The 14,837-nt window shown below is 51.7% G+C and overlaps 1 protein-coding gene across 4 annotated transcripts in view; it reads right to left on the bottom strand.

The window, feature by feature from the left end:
• LOC105280344 (protein tiptop) overlaps window positions 1-14,837 on the bottom strand; it is a 142,776-nt gene that overhangs the window by 8,392 nt on the left and 119,547 nt on the right. For all 4 annotated transcript variants that reach the window (XM_011340831.2, XM_011340835.3, XM_011340832.3 and 1 more), the window contains one exon: window positions 216-459. In XM_011340831.2, coding sequence (XP_011339133.1) covers window positions 216-459 — 244 coding nt within the window. The remainder of the gene's footprint in view (window positions 1-215; window positions 460-14,837) is intronic.

Here is a 14,837-nt window from a genome sequence, read left to right as displayed (position 1 = left end):
TACTCGCGCGACTGTTCGCGGCTGATTTGCGCGAGCGCGCCGGTAAATCGCCGTTGAGCACGAGTCACGGAAACGTTTAGCATCGCCGTCTTCTTACATTCCTCGTGTGGACGTAATGTCCATATTTTTACGCATGTATGTTTATAATAATACAGATGAAACACAAAATGATTGGATGTGCGAAAAATAGATGATGCAAGTATTACAAAATTTACCTGTCCGGAGGCCCCGCGTCTCTCAGGATGGTCGGATTTAACCTTGAGGTGGCAGAAGGTGGTGGCGTAGGTGGCGATGCCTCCTCTTCATCTTCGTCGTCTGTTCCCTCGGCATCCTCGTCCTCCTTTGCAGCGGAGGCGCTACCTCTCTCGCTAGGGCTAATGGGACCATCCTCTTCCACGGCTTCTCCCTCCTCGCCTTGGAGGTCTGTACCGGGCGCAGAGCCTTCGACGCCGTCCTCCCCTGAAACAGATGATACAATCGGGTTACTCATCACTATCAATTGCGGAAACACTTTGACAGAAAAGATCATTCTACCAAAATCAACATGCTACATGTCGCAAAATAAGGGCATGCCATCACATTCCCGTTACATATTTATAGGGCAGAACGTCGATATCTCGTTATTTATATAACAGATTTATATAACAGCCTATCTCACGGTGACAAATTAGCAATTTAGATATCACCATGTCTGATCAACGAATTTTCTATTACGCTTGAAAACAGAATAATACCATGAAAGAATGACAAAATTCTATCATTTTCCCATGCAATTGCGTCATATGACGAAAGCTTGATATTTTTTTTAATCGCGTCGATTACGTATCATTGAGAAATCTCGGAATTAAATAAATAAAACGCGCTATCAGTGTGTCAGTCGACGAGAACGAGGACTCACGCGGCGTCTCTTCTGCACGAATATCCTTGATGTAGGATGCGAATCAAATCCTTCTGTCACCCGCCGTATCTTGGTGGGAGAGCAGAGAAGAACGTACGACCTAGGAGTGGAGATACTGAGAAATGACGAAGCTAAGTACCTAGGAGTGATATAAAGGTTTAGATGGCGAGTAACACAATGGCACTATCGGTTCATTTATCAGCCTTTCCCGACGACAGCGACGGCGACGACGACAACGACGGCGACGGCGAACGACGGCGACGACGACAACGACGAATACGCCAGCCAAGAGGAAGAAGAAGAAAGAGAAAATGCGAGCTACGCCGGATACGTCGTCGTTGCCGACGTCGAGGTATTGTGTAGTGGGACAAGGAGTTCCATCATCTGCATTATGAGTTTTAATCAAATCGTTTCCATTTGAGCCCCTGGTAATGAACGTCGCGATTGTGCGTCTGAGAACGCGACCTGATCTCAGACAGTCAACAGATACTTAACGAGAAGTCGCGGGCTGCACATTTTTTCAGAGATCTCGTTTGACGAAGTCTCTCAAAAGACGGTTTGCTCACGATCTAAGCGCCAAGATCGTGCGCACAACAAGATCCTCATTAAATCACGATCGGTCAGCTCTCTGACAAGTAACAAAAATAAGCTCGAGACAGTACCCGGACATAAATGCTCGACACCAGCGTGGAATCCTCCTGGTCGCCATCTTGCTCCCTTGCATGTCCTCTTTGAAGAAGGGAGTGCCGTGTCCTCGGTTGCGAGGAGCAATCGCCAAGTGAAGCGTGAGCAGGGTGAGCGAACGAGAGAGAAAGAGGAACAGAGGGAGAGAGAGGCGGAAGGTGGAAGCAGCACACCTCCCCTCATAGAGGGTGGGGACACAACCAGGAGCACCGTCCTACTTTGCCGAGTGACCAACCAAACGATCGTTTGTTCGCGGACAGGCCACGGAAGAGGGAGAGAAAAGAGATCGCACATTGATCCGCGGGAGCATCAGCAACTAATTACGCAGATTTATGTCCCCATTGTCCATTGTCTCTCCGGCGGGGCGACTCTCCGGGATCCTGGCGTGGACCATTCGACGGAGGCGACTGGCTGGCCGATCCGGTCAGGACCGGCCGGTAGGACGGTGTAGGACGTGCACGGCGAGGACGACGACGATGTCGACGACGAGAGACGAGAGGAGATAAAAGGAGGAGACCCTCGAGGATCGGCTCGGATCCGGGGTCCGCGTATCGAAGAGGGGAATGCAAGAAGTCGAGGAACCGAGCGGGCGGACCACCAGCGCACAGCCCCGCCCGCTACCAGCACAGTCTCCGTCTCTTCACCCTTTCGGTTCACCTCGCGCGGCAAACCCCGTGCAGACCCCTTGCGTCTTGCGTGGCCGTGTGTCCGCGTCCTCCTCACCTGGTCCCCCGTTCTTTACGCGCCGGATGCCCAAAGTATAACACCGGACCGAAGCTCTGGGATATCAATCCGCTGCACCGCGCCGAAATCTCTGCTCAGAGATTTCAACGAGCGTCGTTCCGCTCGCGTGAAATAGCGCGTGGCGTCCTGACTCGATCTCAACGCGCAATATACGTGCGACAGCACACCGGAAGAGTCGCCGGTCACGTAACGCGTTCGTCAGGAGAACCGTTATCCGCGTTAATTAATGAAATCTGTTACGACTTCACGTGATTGTGCCTGCCTGCCGCGATTAGTTCACTACGCTCTAAAGTCATGCGATATTAGCAGTTGTCACTGCTTTAATAACTGTTACGACTCTTCCGACGATGCAGCGGACGGTGCAGCCGTAATGACGGAGGTCATCGGGGGGCCCACGGCGGCATCGAGGGTACCCCGTCGCGGCGATCGGAATCGATCGGATGCCGACATCGGGCACGCCGGGATGCAAATGCTCGCACGAGCGGAGTTCGTGCGAGGCCCTATTGGCAGACCGCTAACAAGGACCGCACCGGATCGCATATCCAGGACGTGGGCCGCCGGTAAAGATACGCCAGCGAGCACGGCGAGGGGGAGCGTGGCGTACCGAGCTTAAAAGCGGCCGAGTCTTGACACTCGGCGAGATGCTACCGGCCGATATCCGTTCCTTCTGTCCTTGACTCACTCGGGACTCCGTTGCACGTTAGAAAGAAGCGCGATCTCCGGCCGGAGAGCGGATCCTGCGCTATCTGCTGTGCTATTCGGCTCGGTTCTGCGCCAATACGCGCCTACCGCTCGGTCCGCAACAATAATTAGTCTTATCGGCGAAGCATCCGCCTTTCTAGCCCGTTACCGATCTGCCCCGATTTTTCCCTCATCTCCACCATCCGCCCTCACCCTTCCCTTTCACGGATGTGTTGCTCTGCGTTCTCCGTTGCTGATTCTCCCATTGCTCCTTTGTGTCGTGCCTTTCTTCGGTTGAACCTGCGCGGGATGAGCTCGGGATATAGATAGCAGACACCTGCATATATTGGCGTACACATGTTGGTAATGTACCAATAGCCAACTAGTACCAGTGTAGCAACGTATTAACCGCATCTCGCGAGAGAGCTAGTCGTAAGGCCGAACAACAAGCTGGCCAGTCACGCTCGCGCGGACGATCGGCGATTGCTAATTGCTGGTAAATCCCAGCGCAGTCGCGCGGCTTCGAGAACGTCTTGTGAAAGGGGGCTGCGTCGATTTTAATTAATTGAATTTACGTCGCGGATGTTGGTCGAGAGAGATTAATTATCCTCAGAAGTGTGTGGAAATAAATTTCAGTATCGCGCGCGAATTATAGTGAGAGATGTACAAGAAAGTCCTCAGATCAGTAGAATTGCACTTGCGATCAACAACTATTAGCGTTTCGTCACGTTGTATGAAGTAACAGTTCAAGTAATTTGTTTAACTTCAAAGAGAGAGAGAGAGAGAGAGAGAGAGAGAGAGAGAATTAGTTTTCATCAATTTACAAAAATGTATTCTTTTAAAGCCATTTTTCCAGAAAGCGATTTGTCATTGTTAGACGTGTGAAGGCGGAACGAGACGCCGGGATGAGACGCGGTAAGCCTTACAAATGACAGAACGAAAAATAAAGTGTTAAGACTGGGATTCTTTGGATGCATGTTCATAAATTGCAGTCGTGAGTGAGACGTAAATTTTCGCGTGCATAAGCATCCGCACTAGTGTCAGCTTGTGTACTCTAGTGATTTACGCGCAATCAGCGCGGTAAATCAGTTACGTTTGCTCGTAATTAGCATCTACGCCGAACGTTCACCCAGTAAGAAAATTTATAACGCGAGGTGTCTGTTTAATTGTTTGCCAGAAACCTGATCTGCATAGCGGCAGCGCACTGAAAGCGACGTAAGATAGCCGAGTGGTGCTGCGCTCTTTGCGCAAATATGATTTACAATTACAGGGCGGGTTCGGGGGCGCGATTAAAAATACATGTCAACGTTACAACAGCGTGTACCGCATCCTAAAAGGAAAGGCGACTAAAAGCGTGCTTAATAATTACTCGTGACATAAAAAATAAATACGTCAGTGTCACGTTAAAGCGCGGATAGCGGACACCGATCGCTACGGAAGCTGGATGAAGGAAGCGTCACGTATCGGGCAAGATTTCTCGGAGAAATCTTCTTCGCTGCCCGGGCGCGATGTATTAGGCGTTTGCAATTAACCGCGCGCGAGCTACCACGTGTAAGGCGTCCCGCCGCTTTTGCTCTTCGTTCCTCATTGTCAGACAGGCCGTCGGGGTGGATATCAGGTAATTACATAACCGCCATGTTACAGAATGTAGGGCCCGCGCGCGCACATCAGAAAAGATCCCCCCGCGAAAAAATCCGCTCGAGTTTGCGCGCGCCGGGCACGAAGTTAATTTCTCGTCTCTTCTTCACGTCGGGCTCGGGGACGCCTTCCGAGACGGATCTTTGATAAGTAGCACCATTCCGCGCGCGCGTGGTGCTCTCTCTGGTTATCTCCGGAGCGAGTATTCCGAGAGGAGGCGCGGATCTCGCTCGGCGAGTAGCTACTCGCCGCGCGGATGCCTCACCGGGGCGAGTAATCGGGTCGAACTTTAGCGAGCGTCCCGGCAATAAAACAGTACATAATAACAAGCCGGCGGCTGCGGCAGCGACGGCGGCGGCGGCGGCAGGGAAGGAACAAAAGGAGAACCCGGAGGAGGACAGGAGAGGAGATGAATTTCTGATGCGAGAACCGTCGGAAGGCTGGCGGGGAGAGTGACAGGAGGCAGACGAAGAGACGAACGGATGGACAGGCAGACAGACGGACGAACGGACGGGCGGACAGAAGGGACGGCGAGAAGAGGGAGGCCTCGCATTGTGATTCTCTCGCGGTCTGCCAGAGAGTGACTGACGGGTGAATCCGTTTTCTCCTTCCTCCTCCGCACCTCCTCCTCCTCCTCTTGCTCCTCCACCTCCTCTTCATTCTCCACCTCGCTCCCTCGCGCGTGCCTTCTGTCCTTCTTTCCGTGTCTCTTTCGCTCCCTCTCGCTCCTCCGGCGCACCCCTCTCTCCCTCCCTTTGCCCCCTCTGCGATTCCTTCTCTCGGAGCAACCGGCTTTGAAAGCCTCATACTCAATCCGCATTCGAGAGATACAAGACGTTGATTTACGACTTCCTCAAGTGATGATCCAGATTTTTCAGATCGATTGGAAGGGTCGCGCTGCGCAGCGACCGGAGAAGAATGTCGCTCTTGTTCGAAGAGTTTGAGCAAAGGCGATTATTATCTGGGACGTCTGAAATATGTTTAAACTATCGTCACGCACGGGATAACTGACGATAAATTATCGTGACGTAACGAAATAAGGCGGTTCGGTGTGTCTGTCCGAGTGACGGAATCCACGATTTCAAGCTGCAGAAGAATCCACGGTGTTCTTAGGAGAAAACTTAAGCACGCTAATTGTTCGCCTCCTGTAAATAAATGTCTCGAGTTAATGATGCGTGAAAAAAAAGACGTCCAGAAAATGAGATCAACGCGCTCGGTATCTGGACCACAAACAGACTTCTTTAGCATTCGATCCCTTCGACTCGTCTCATCATCTTTTTTTTTTCTTTCTCTCCCTCTCCCTTTCCATTCTGGCCCTCGATCTCGAGTCCCTTGAATGTCAGGTGGTCAGATTCGTGACTCACTTAGGTGTTCTTTAGGAACAGAACAAGACGACAGGCTCCAACCGAAGACGGAGTACCTTCCTACCGTTGTCTACCTGACTGATTGACTGATGAGGCGACTGTTATCCTAAGTCAACACTCACTCCATCAGTCTGTCGAATTTCCCCTACCACGGCGTGGAAGCGTCGCTGCGTTTCTCCGCTGCTACTCGCGTCATCGTAAACGCGTTCCCGATCAGAACCCACGTCTTCTATATGTACAATTCTCGAGGTGGCCTTCATCAAAAGAACTTGCTGACGACATTGATGGTTCGTGGCCATTAACCATGCAACTGGAGAGGTGTGACTAGGATAAGGGTAAACGAAAAGGATACCCTTCCTCTTTGGACATTCGACAGTTATCAAAGGCGCTGGTATTCCTGATTAATTATGCTTGTCCGACACGGACGTTTACAAATTTTAATTCGGGCTATTCAGCCGAACATATGACGCATATTCACGGAAACATTAATAGATCGTTTTCCCTGGCCAACTTATCGCCTGTAAATTAGAAACGGTCGACAACGCCTCCGTGAACGGCACACGGTGAACCGTTTAAAAAGTGATCTGCGCGGAAGCGAAAGCGTCGTTAGAGGCGGAATCCGCATGGAGCACGCTCTCCTTCAATTTTCCACGGATATTCCGCAGTCGCGGCACTTGGACACGCCTCGTTCAATCTCGCGCGATCGACAAGGGCTGTGAAAACCCCGAATCCGCGTCGCCCGATTGCTTTTCCCTGCTGCCGTCGCCTTCTCTACGTGTACTCGAAATCTTTGCGCGTCTCCTCTCTTTCTCTCTCTCTCTCTACCACCTTCGTGCGTCCGCCTTCCAGCTACTCTTTCAAGTTACCCCGTCTCTACCTCCTCTGTGCCCTGCTCGCCTTGAAATACCGAGCTCGGAGATCTTGGATTTTCGGGGCCGGTGTTTCCGCGGCGAAATTGTCACGGTAACAAAATCGCGCGGCGTGCTGCCGCGAATATTACGCGCCGCAATCCATGGAGCTTCGTTCGCGAAGCTTTTCATTTCGTCCGCCGGAGCACTACGAAATCTGACGTCTATAGGACGTTCTGGCTGCCACGCGACTAACATCCGTTGATTCGACTGGTACGCGTCATGAACCAAAGCCAGTCTCTAGCAACAATCTCGACGAAAACCTTGATAGCTCCGACTATCTTCCGACGATCGGCAATCCCCCCAGCTTTTATAAATCACGAGACTGTCGATGCCCTTAAATTTACTCGTCTCGTGTTACAGAATAGTCTCCAAGAGAAATCCTTCTTCTATTTTTAATAACGAAGGCCCAACTAACATTGTCGGATCTATTATTCGTTGTCTATCCGAGGCCAAAGAAAAAAAGGAACAAATATATTTATGTGCGCCGTGCGATACAATATCACCGATACAGCAGATAAGGAGCAACACCGGAGAGATACTCGCGATGGCGATGCAACGCGTCTAACCGCGCGCGTTCGCGCGCGTGGCGATAAATTACTGCGGCGGGGGTGAAGGTATCGCACAACCGAGTGATTATTTATCGTGGAGACCGATCGTGAGGACTTTATCACCCCGCTGGCAATCATTCGCGCGCTACACGCGCGCGCTCTTACCGTGTCCGGATGACGGCACGTTACTCGCAACGCGCGCATCGCGCACATAAATTGCTAAATCAAAGTCCACCTCTTTCGCTGATCCACGCCGCCGATAAGTCCGCCATTAATTACTCATAATTTACTATTAACGATCACGACGTAACGACTAATTAACACTCGCCCGATTAACGCTCCTGCGTGCAGTTTTATTCATGATCCTGATACACACTTCGACGTGATGACTGATAACGCTCGTCACGTGCTACAGGATAGACGCGCGGAGAAAAAAGATTGCGGTTTAAGTATCCGCGGTGTATTGAGGGAAAAATCAAAGTTGAATCTGTACTGTGCCGTCTAAGACTACCGCGACCGGTTAATTAACGGCAGCGGCATAAATCTCCCCGGTACCGCGATATTTTATAGCCCGCGCTGTTAATGATGGGAATAACGCGCGTATCTCACAACGGTTGATTTTAATAGATGAATAAACGCGAATTTCAATCAGCCGTTACGCATTTAATCCTCAACATAAATAGATACCTGTCCCACGCAAGCCGCGATAATTTCGCGTCGGTTCGTTCACTCGTTCAGACTGATCTCTTCCGGGCATCAATCCGGGGGGATCAATGAAGTTCAATGCGTTTCGTCGTCACGAATCGCGAGCGTCTCACGCAATTTGCAAAATAAAAAAGAAAATCTGCTCTCTCTCTCTCAGTTTTTGATCTTTCGACGCACGCTTTGATCCGACAAGGGTGAGTGGGCTCGCCAGTATTAATTCGTTCTGGCGCGAGTGCGAATTGTCCCCGCGCGCGATTGGACGTCGGGCCAACGTCGCAGCAGCGAGGCACAGAAGCGTAAAGATCCACCGAGATCTCGGATGGCGAGTGATCCGCGGTAGCGGGGTGGCGGGCGGGATAACACCCCGGGCAGAAGACGGTGAGTGATGGACAGGAGGTCCGGCGACGCGAAAGCTCTGCGCCTCGCGAAAAAAGGCTGACGTTTTGGCAAGCCGCTCGCTCGCTCGTACGCGTGTACGGGTTATTAACGTTCATATTTTAGTGACAGTCCTTGCACAAGTGTATATCACGCCGTGAGGACTCCCTCGACGAATAACCTGCCCGGGGTAGAAGATATTTTTCGACGTTGTCAGTCGCGACGTCTCCTTCCTCCTTCCCTCCCGCCCCGCCGCAATGTCCGTCGACTCTTCAGAGGCGTTAATCTTCGTAACGTCTCTCAAATGTAGCGATTAAAAGTGCCCGAAGTACGTGCACAATGCAGATTCACGTCAGTCAACCGGCGCGTAACTGAAACGGTGGCGTAATATATATGGAGACAACTGCGAAACGATATTACATATGAACATTGTTTATCTCGCGCGAACAACTTGAAAATACGCTTGTTAATCCTGCGTTAGATACGCGGTGACATGACGCAAGTCACGCATTTACTGCGGAAAATAAAACAGCTCGCGCGGAAAAGTTGAGGCTGATGAAATATTCCATGAAAGAGCTGTCGTCTAAATATCTTCTCGCGATTTCGTGCTTATATTGTATCTAAAAAATATTGATTTGTGAAATACTGCACACGGTGTGTGCGTTAACCACCTCGCGCCTCGCGCGGTTTTGCCTTTCTTGCGCCACAATTCCACAGCGGGGCCGGGTGAAACGTTATTAATATCGTATCGCCCTTAACGCGGGAGAAATATATGCACCCCGCAATCGGATATGTATCAATTTTCGAGAATTTCCGAGCGCGTTCGCCTCCGGCGTGTCCGGCAGTGCAAGGGACGAAAAATCCGGCCGCGCCGCGTCAATCGCGGTCTCGATGGCAAATAAAAGTTCGCCGGCTAAGTGGCACTCGTCGCATGTATATACGCCTGCCTCTCGGAACTGGTCCCCGAGCATCTCGTCGCGATAAATTTAATGCGGCCGCGCGAAATAATTTACGACGCGGCCCGAAATATAGCAGGCCGATCGAGCTAATCGTCTCGCGCGTTCTTCGTGGAACGGTATTAATGCTCGCTCGCGCGCGCGCGCGCGCACACGGAGGCGCCGAAGATGAGTCCGTAGATGCAGGTACGACGACTGAATGATGGATGGACGGTGTGCACGTCCGGTAAGACCGAACGAATGAACGAACGAACGACCGAACGACCGTCCGTCTGTCGGTCCGTCCGTCCAATCGCGCAACAGGCGACAGTGATGATCGATGCGTCGCTGCTCCCGCTGCTCAGGAAGGCGAAATCCGCGAACTCGTTTCGCTCTTCGTTAGTAGCATCCGTCCCCACGGCGTTTTACATTAGGCGAAAGTCGGGATCGGTGAGGAGCGCGATTAATATTCCGACGCGGTGGATTGCGTCGCGTTTATTTCTCTCTTTAGCCCTTAACGGCGCGCACGACGTCGCGCACGGACGTCGCGCGGCTTATCGTGATATATTACCACCGGGAACGGAAATTAACGGACTTTTCCAGGCTCGAAATATCGCCGGGTTCGGTCGACGGTGCCACGGCAAGACGATTCGGATCGCCGAGGATTAATTCTTGTCATCTCGCGCGCGAGCGAGCGAGCGAGCGGACGAGCGCCGATACGTGAGAGTTGTCATTACGTCGAGTATTCGAGCGATGATGCTACCAGCCAAGCAGATCAAACGATACATGGGCCTTCAACGTACATGCATAACACACGTCACACTGAAATGGTCTTCTCAGAAGAAATAAAATTCTTGCGAGCGGTAATCGACGAGCTAGACAGCCAGACAAGAGCAAGGTTTACACGAGAACAGGAATAAAAAGACAGAAACGGAGGATTAACGTGCCCTTCGAATTAAGTTTATATCGGATCAGTCACAAAGTCCGGCTCGACTCTCAATTTTTCGGATCAATTTATATGTAACGCATACAACAATGTTGGTAATTTACGTCGTAGACAACAATGGCGATCACTTGGTCAATGAATCTGTTTCCACTGAATACAATAAAGTAAAACTGACGCAAAACTCGAATCAAACTTTTTGATTGACCCAATATATTGCTAAACAAAATGTCATTGGTCAACGTTGGGTTTTGCAGATCTCGCTGAGTGATAAGCGACTCGATTAAATCGTTTACGCAACGGTCGCTTTTGTGATTCCCGAGCTGGCTGTCTGGGCTTTCGCATTCGATTCTTTCTCTTAGCCCGGTGGCCCCTCGCACGCAATTCTGGCAGCGTCTCGAACCGGACGTGGCCCGAAGAGAGAAGCCGTGCAAGAGCGCGGTGCGGCGCGGCCGCCGCGGAAGAGCGGGGGTGTGGCGGGAGGTGACAGGAGGACGCCTTCATCACGATATCCATCACTCTTCTCCTCCCCCCCTCGTTCGTCACCCTGCCACCTTCTTCTCTCTCTCGCTTTCTGTCTGTCTCTCTCTCTTCGTTCGAGCTGACTATGCGAGCCGGTCCCTTCTCGCGCTCCGCCGCTCTTTCTTGCGCTTTCCGTCACGCTGCCTTTCGAAGTGTCAGTCCTGTTACCGACTGCCGGAGCGGAGGCCGTGACAACAATAATTGTCAGCAAAGTAACATCTCTCAAGCATCGCGCGAGGAAGAGAAAGAGCACGAAGGTGACGGTGGTGGCGGGACGGGCGGCGGCGGAACGCGCGCTCGCGAGCACGAGCGCGATGGGGAGAAAGGGGAGTTGACTGGCCTATTTATAGAACCGGCAACAAACATAGAGCAGCTGGTGTCGATCCGTCCGGTTATCGCCGCGTTTACACAGCCTCTGTCATATCCTCCTCTCGCGCGAAGTGGCGTCGCGAACCTCGAATATCCACTTCTTTCCGGGTACCGGTGGCAGCACAAAGAGCGAACCACATCGCGCGATTTCTTCATCTTTCGCTGGGAAAGTTGACGTACGCTGACAATAATCACAAAACTGTTGAAACGAGCTAACGTCGATAATCAAGCACGTGACATAAGAGACGTATTACATAAATGTAGATAATTTTTGTTTTGGTTAGTATAATTATAATAATATAACACAATTAAGTCTTGTTTTAAATATCCGTTTCATCGAGGTCGTTTCCTCATTCGAGAATGACACGAGGATGTTGACGTGCTCGTTGAGCACATCAAAAAGAAAATGACACCTTATGCATATGAATGATAATCATCTTCAAATGATAGCTCGCGCCGTGAGGAGCAGCCGAGAAGATTCGCGAGGTAGATGCGCGCGTCTCGGTCTGGCTCGCTCTATCGAAACGCGATTATCCGCAGTTGGGGAACGTGATGCAAGACGTACGTAGATAAACGATGTGCCCGTCTGATCGCCGTCACAGCCCGAAATAAAAACTTCCGTGACGGGCGTTGAACGTGGGATGCAATTGGCGGAGTGAGAAGCGGCGGCGCATCCGGCGCGCCTCGAACAGGCAAGAAGAAAATAAGGCGCGTGACCAGTTCGCGTCTTAATCCCAAAGAGGAGTGGATGTCTCTCGTGAAACGCCTGGGCTAGTCTGCCGTCGTCATCGTCATCGTCATCGCTATCGCCGTCGTCGTCTTCGTCTTCGTCGTCGTCGTCTTCTTCGAGAAGACGACCGCGAAGACGAGAAAGAGGGAGGACGCTCCCGAAATAGTAGGCTTGGCGGGCCGCGCGCGAATGATGCGAACGGCCGACTCACCGATCCGTCCTAATAAATATTGTGTCAACGTAAATAAGTGCGATGCCACGTGGTATACGCAGCAAGTGCACGGAGGAGAACGGTGGAGAACGGCCGGACGCACCGACAGAGTCGATCTGTCGCCCGGATGACGGACGGCTGATGTACAGAAGGACAGGTGCGCCTCTCGATCTTTTCTCCCTGCCTCCCCTGCCACCCTCCCTCTCACCCTCTCGCCCGTCCCCGAACGTCTGCTCGCCGTTCGTCTTCCCGTCCCGTTCGCCTTTAGCTCGGTCTTCCCGCCAGGACCGAATCTGTTCTTGCGCCCCGAATCGCTCTCGCGTCCGTTCGTTTCGCGTGATGGCGGTCTCGTGTGATGAGCGCGCTAAGCGACTTCGTGCGTTTCGTACATTGCCCGCGATGTTTTCTCCCGCGACTGCATCGAATCGAGTGTGGGGCGAGGAACGCCGAGGAGCGGCTCGGAGTCTCGCGTTCACCAACCTTACAGACCTTAGGAACCTTAGGAAGCGGCCATCTCCATCGGATTATCGTAAACGTCGCTGCCTAATCTATCGTTAACCGGAGCCGGAACCGTTAATTAACCGCGCGCTCGTTGTCTAATTTATATGCATCAAATCCCCGAGATTCCTTTCGTACGGCACGGTTACGCGGATTAGTGTGAATGGGAATTAGAGGAGCGTTCTTGTCGTTGGTGTAACGGATGGGTGATGTGCGAATGGCAGGTGTATCTCTCAATCTTCGTCTCTATCTCTATCTCGCTCAGGCCTCGGTTAATTCACGCTCGCCGACAAGCTTCGATTCCCCAACGCAAATAACTCGCGTCTTTACACGCGCGTATCTCGTATCTGCCGGCACTTGCACTTGCGCGAACGATGAGCGGAATAATCATCGTTGCGCATTGGAAGCCGCACTTTGCCTTTGTCATCCTCTCGAGAACGTCGAGAGCGCTTCTCAAGCGAGTGCGCGAACCGGACACTTTGAAGTTACGCGTCCGCTTAAATTTTCGGTATCACCGCGTGTACTATATACGCGTTACTCTCCGCCCTCCCGCTCGATTTGCTTCCCCCAAGTTATTTACACCGTATTCCTTGCAGCCACACCCGCTCCGCAGTTTATAATTCACCTCTTGCGGAGGACGCGCGCGAGGGGTAATAGTGGCACTTGATCGGTGGACAGCCGCCTAAATATAGTCCCGCTAATACGCCGTGGGCTACGATTTACGGAACGTCACCGACTATCATGTCGACGGCGCATCTGCTGAATCACGATGCAATCCTGATGAAGAAAGTGATTAAAATTTACGACCGCCAGTCATCAATGAGCGCCGCTCAGTTGAGTTGAAACTAGAATAAAACGTCAGATTCCTTCAACAAAATTCCTCAGACATCAAGATGATGCACCTGCGACAATCTGTTTTCCGTTTACGAGTCGCAGCGCCGAGTTTAATCCGCCGTGCTGCCGCTAATAGGGTGCCCTTACGCGATAATTGTTTAAAAATCGCCCTCGGAGCACAGTGTTAAATACAGCGAAAAATACAGCAAACACGTAAAACGGATCGTGTTTTTCCTGGTACCCAAATATCCGTCGGTGTGCGCTACGTAACACGTATTTTAAACTAAACGAACGCGAACTACGTGAGCCCTTGCTCTCTCTCTCTCTCTCTTTTTCTCCCTCAGCACGCCAGGCATTCGGTAGTATGTGCAGTTGGAAATGTCGGGGAAAGTTAGAGGAGTCGAGTTCGCTGAGGGAAATATACGCGGCAGGGCGGAAGGAGGCGATGGCCAGGAGGGTGGAGAGGTGGCAGTCAGTCAGTCACTCAGTCCTCCGTCGCTCGAAGCCGGAGCAGTTCCAGCGTAGTCGTAAGGGGGCCGGGACCGAGGTTGGAACAGATTTATGCGACACACATGCGGCAAGGCGTATAACTCACTCGCTCGCCCATAATATCCACCCCCCGAAGCCCCGCCGAACTCCGGCGCTGCCCCCTTTTCTGGCCCCCAAAGGCATCCAGATGAGAGACAGACGCACCAATACTGTCGAACGAGACCGACGTGGCGATATTTATTACGTATTGGGATTATGTTATTCCGGTGGTTTCCATCGCGACGAGGTCGAGAGAGCTCGGGATATACGCGCGAACACGCTTCCGGCTAGGAAGATCTAGGAGAGGCACGTTCAACTCTCAAAGTGTCTCTCGTTGTGCACCGTGACAGACTCGGGATTGATCTGTCGCATTTTTGAGTGTAGTATAGAGAGAGAGAAAAAGAGGGAAAGAGAGAGGATCTCAATTGGGTCATCTAAATACGGAAAGCAGGTGATACCGAAACATTAACGTGACGATAATTTAATTCCGAGTAAAGAGATCGAGTGTTTTTCGGATTCGATTGAAGACAAAGATAGCGCTGATAATTGAATGACAATCGGGTCGGATGGATCAATCCCTTCACTTAGAAAGCAACCGGTGAACACGCATACACACATACACACACACATGCACACATTCCCGGGAAACATTTCGAAAATTTCAAACATTGCAAAGATTTGAATAATGGTGCTGCTGTTTCCCCAGCAACGAATCGCTT

The sequence above is a fragment of the Ooceraea biroi genome, chromosome 1 (genome assembly GCF_003672135.1).
Source record: "Ooceraea biroi isolate clonal line C1 chromosome 1, Obir_v5.4, whole genome shotgun sequence".
NCBI classification, from domain to species: Eukaryota; Metazoa; Arthropoda; class Insecta; order Hymenoptera; family Formicidae; genus Ooceraea; species Ooceraea biroi.
Note: the sequence above shows the minus strand (reverse complement) of the source record. Positions and strands in the feature narration are given on the sequence as shown.